The sequence below is a fragment of the Fulmarus glacialis genome, unplaced genomic scaffold (genome assembly GCF_000690835.1).
Source record: "Fulmarus glacialis isolate BGI_N327 unplaced genomic scaffold, ASM69083v1 scaffold292, whole genome shotgun sequence".
NCBI lineage: Eukaryota > Metazoa > Chordata > Aves > Procellariiformes > Procellariidae > Fulmarus > Fulmarus glacialis.
Genome location: NW_009196930.1, coordinates 35440 through 40230, shown reverse-complemented (window position 1 = coordinate 40230; position 4791 = coordinate 35440). Strand labels below are relative to the sequence as shown.

The window sequence follows — 4791 nt, the reverse complement described above, 5'->3', positions numbered from 1 at the left end:
AATATATATGAATATATATATGATTTTTTTTTTCCAAAATACCCCCAAATTTATGAACTTCTGGATTAGTAAATATAACTTGTGAAAGCAGCTGGCTCTACCTAAATGCTTCACTTGCTTCTTGTGCCTTACTCCTAACTGAGATCAGCTCTAAGACTTAGTGACTTTTCATATAAAACAGCTAACTATTTAATTTAAAAGTGCTTATTACCTCCTCGGCATCCAGGTACCTAGAAGGATCAAGAAAAACTATTATTAAAATTACAAACTGGAAAGATGATGTTCATAAAAAAAAATCCCATGTGGAAGGGAATGGATCACCTAACCCCCAACAGCCTGCTGAGTCTTTCTATCATGAAATTAAGCAGACTCTGAGGACAGTTTTACAAAGCATTAAGTAGCTTAGAAATGTATTAATGTGAACTAGGTCTGGAGCTTCAGAATCTAATGCCCAAATGAAAATTAGCGTTTAAATAAGAAATAGGCACCCAAATTCCTTTGGAGATCTGAGTGTTAAGAAATGACATTTATTGGGTCTCAGGGAAATTCTGGCTCATAAGACTTGTTTTAAAAGGAACTTGAAAAGAAAAGCAAAAAAAAAAACCAATCAAAAAAACCCAACCCTTGGAAAACTTGGTGTTTGATTTTTTTTTTAATGCTACACCCTACACGTACCATCAGAGTTCTCTCACTTCACCATGAGGTTTAGTTTTGTTTTCATGTTAAAGCTTCTATAGCTATTCTTAAAAAATAAAATTAAGTATATATATATCTCTCTCTCCACAGAAATGCAATACCATCAAACCCAGAAACTAGAGGCAACTCTATTACTAGTCAATCAGGATTTGCAAGAGAGACAAGGAAACCCATCAGGACCTGGAGCTCCCCATTTATGAGAAGCTGGGAGATGCTGAGACGAAGCAACTGAAAGTCAAAATAGCTGGAAAAGGAATGGGAGGTCGGGGGAGTATCACAAGTCTTCTTTCAAGCCCTCAATTCTCACCTGCAACTTTAATAACATATTGGGAAACGTGGAGAAATGTGAGCCGGTACCATTTCGGCGACTGCACACACCTCCCCGTGAGCACACAGAGGTGCTCAGCCAGCTGCTGCTCACAACCCCTGCTCCCCACCGCCACTTTGCTTCTCTGCTGTCTACTCCCCAGCCCACCCACCACAGCACCTATTCCACAGGAGCCCAAAAAACCTCCGCCTGCTACTCCCGCCTCTCATTTCCTCAACCATCACCCTAGCTGCTAACGAATTCACCTGTACTCACTTAAGACATAGTCAAGGGGGAAGCAGTTCATGCTGTCACATAAAAAAATACAAGTTGTGCATTGCTATAAACATACTGAATGAAAAGAGCATGTTTTCCCCTGCCCCCCGAAAGAGCATCCTGGGTTTACACAATCCCTTTTTTGGTTTCCCCATTGTTCACTGAAGATGTGAAGTTTGATTCTTGTTCTCTACTGGATTTTCTCTCCCCTGGGTAGTGGTTCATTTCTTGCATTTCTAAAGATACTTTATTCCTTTTGGCAAATGCCTGGCTGATCTCATTAAATGTTTTATTTTTTGTTTCAGGCAGGACAAAAAACAGGTAGGTAGCTCCCGCAAAGCAGATGGCAGCAAACACTAGGAAGCAGTAGGTCTGTAAGCCACCCTGCGAATAGAAAACAAAGGAGAAGGTCATTATAAAAGGGACAAAAGTCAAAAGAAAAGCAACATCAGGAATAGTTTGAAAGAAAAAACAGGTGGTATGGAGCAATTTTTAACCAAGTACAGTAAGTGCTGGCATTCACTGCAAGTCAGAGTGCTTAGAAGTTCATAAAAATGCATGAATCGTTATGCATGTTCTTCCAACACTGCCTGTGGCCCATCGATGGAAAAGCAGGCTCCTGGCAGAGGCGCACAGATCTGCAATCTGGGCGATGCTGGGAGACACCAGACTGAGTTCAGGCACCGCGGGTGTGAGGAGAGCAGGTGGCAGCAGGGCTCCTGCTACGGGCACGGCTTAACCGAGCCTTGCGCTGCCGCGGTATTTCTGGAAATGAGGCAGATGTTTCACCGGGTTGTTCTGCATACTGCCTCGCAATTTCTAGGTACAAAAATTGAGGCAGGCTTTTGCAATGCCGTGCACCTGTACGCAACATATGGGAAACCTGCCATAGCCAGGGGCATCTGCATCACACTAGTTACAGGCTTTGAGATTTGCAAAATAAACAAGGAAAAAAACCCAAAGGACAGACATTTGTATTATTGCTAAGGTTATGGGAGCTTACAGCAGGAAAAAATCCATAAAATGCACTTCTTTCATGCTAGAGACTAGTATAAGAATTAACTGAAAACGAAATACAGGCCATATTGGAAAGTTTTGGATTTTACTTCACTGAAAAAAAAAGAGTATAGACACAAAGAAGTTAATTTATAAACTGATTATAAAGGCTCAAACCAACTAGTCAGAGTTGCACTTCACTAAAACATAAGTATTTCTTGCCTAGTGATTATTAGATCATTTAGTAGCTTTCAGTTATGTTTCAAAAGTTTTGAAAAACATTTGATAATTACAATATTGCCAGCTGCCCTTTGTTGAACTAGGAAGAGGTTTGGTATCGTGACTCCAGTGAAACCTGCCAGCCTTTGAGAAACCTCCCTTCCTTCTCTATTGGTTCACCTCACTCTGCGTCCCAAAAAAATATGTCCAATGAACACATATTTCTGACTTCCTTTTATTAACAAGGCTGAATTAAACCAGAAGGGGTATCTCCAGCTCCAAAAATAAGGCGACCTTTCCATGGTGCCTTGCGTGAGGTCATGACCAGCGAATACGAGGAGGGCCGGACCCCTCACACGTCACCCCAGGTGTTGCAAGGCAGAGGTTACCCTGGGGAAAACCACTCAGGGTGGAGGGAGCAGACGTGGCTTCCTATATGTACATATTTACCATTGCCATTAAAGGTATGTATCTGAAACAATTAAGACAGAGCTAGACAACAATGTAACCCTGACTTTCCACATTTTTCTAACAGATTCCCATCGTCGTTAGTTGTACCAGTCCTACACTGCAGGCTGGTGAAGCTCCCTGCTTTGGGGGTTCAGGGTGCACGCAATTCCTAGGGCTATCTTTATGTTTCACTTGCTCAGTATACGTCATACATGGCGCGGAAGAAGAACATGAATTCATGTGTGGAACAAGAAAGAAAAAAAGAAAAAAACCTTTTCTGCAGCTGCTTTTTAATACCGTGGCTGATTGCCAGCCTGCCTAGTCACGATGTTTTCTGTCGATAATTCATTACCTAGTTCAGCCCTTCAACTCCTGTCTGTAATAGAAACAGCTGGAAAGTGCATCCTCTGATATTGACTATGGACTCTTGAGATCATCAATCCTTTTTTTGTTAAATCCTAGAAGCACAAACTCCTGAGCAACCTGACAATGACAAGCCAAAGAGCACGGGTGAGGAGGGGGGAAAATATTCTGGTATGGGAACAGATATGACTTTCAAGCTTATACAGAGGCAGAAGCAAATGGATTTAGTAGACAGGAAAAAATAACATCCCAGTGCCTCATAAATCATCCTGCCATGTCAAGAATTCAAATTTTGCATCTGCATCTTCTGCATTTGAAATCGTCGTTCAGCCGAACGGTAGAGCTCCAATCTGGAATCGTGTTTTTCCCTTTTTAAAATCTTAATTGAACTAAATCTTCTCCATAATGAAAACGAACCATTAATGCCTAGTATGAATAAGGCTGGCAATCAGATGCCACAAGTTACCTGCATCTATTGGTGGTGCAGCCACAACTTTGTCCCACCTTTCTTATTCCTGTTCATTTCTTTGCTGACAATGATCTAAATTAGGGTTTACATCTTCTTTGATACATGTCTCCTTAAACCTTTTCTAATTGAACTGAACACTCTCATGAGTTGCAATTATTTTACATAATGTATTTATATTTATTGGTAATACACTTGCTCTCCTTAATTTCTGCAGATCCCTCTAGAAGTATCCCCCAAGGTCCTCCAACAGAAATTCCACAGAGAATAAGCTAAAAATTAAATTTTGTTATAAATCCTACAAATGGGATTGTGGGAAGAGACCAAGACTTTGCACTCCTTGTGTTCACCAGGATTAGCATAGCAGAGCCCTAATTCCCGGACAGGAACACTGCAGGGCGATCACAAAATGCCCTTTTCTCACCAGCTAGTCTTCAGTCATAGTATTTCCTTAAAGCTGGTTGTTATTTTACACACACACAGAAAAGACAAACACTCATAGTCACAAGCCTTTTATAACTCATTCAGAGTTCAACTCATATCACCCAAACCTGCATTTGGCACAGAAGAACTTCACGCCTGAATTACTCGTTACAAGCACAAAACCTTCTACCTGCTCTGCACCCTGACAAAGGATGTAGCACAGAAGTACAGACTAAAGCAGAAGGAAAATATTAAATCCTGGATCCTACCTCAGTAGAAACCCTTAGTGGGACACGGGTGGGATACAGCTCAGCCTAGATGTTTAATTCATTTTTATCTGTTTCTGATGTATTCTGAATTGCTTAGTGCTGGAGGAGAGATCTGAGGGGTGGAACAATTAATATATTGGCCGCAGCATATCTGATGTGCCCATCAAGGGATCCAGAAGGTAGGATAATGTGCTGGGAAAAGGATAAATGCGGAGTTATTGAATGATGGCTACTACAGAAAAGGTACTGATAGACAGATCTGACAGGAAAATGGATCTGTGTCTTTGTTCCATGAAATTACTATACTTTCGCTTATTTATATTATA

At 41.1% G+C, this 4791-nt stretch overlaps 1 protein-coding gene across 1 annotated transcript in view; it reads right to left on the bottom strand.

Annotated features, from left to right (window-relative positions):
- Positions 1-1405: 1405 nt before the first annotated feature.
- The window catches only part of LOC104072773 (solute carrier family 2, facilitated glucose transporter member 9-like), a gene marked incomplete at its 5' end in the record, with an annotated part of 38132 nt that continues 34746 nt past the window's right edge, over positions 1406-4791 (bottom strand). Inside the window, one exon of the mRNA XM_009572342.1 lies at positions 1406-1663. Within this exon, the coding sequence (XP_009570637.1) occupies positions 1406-1663 (258 nt within the window). The remainder of the gene's footprint in view (positions 1664-4791) is intronic.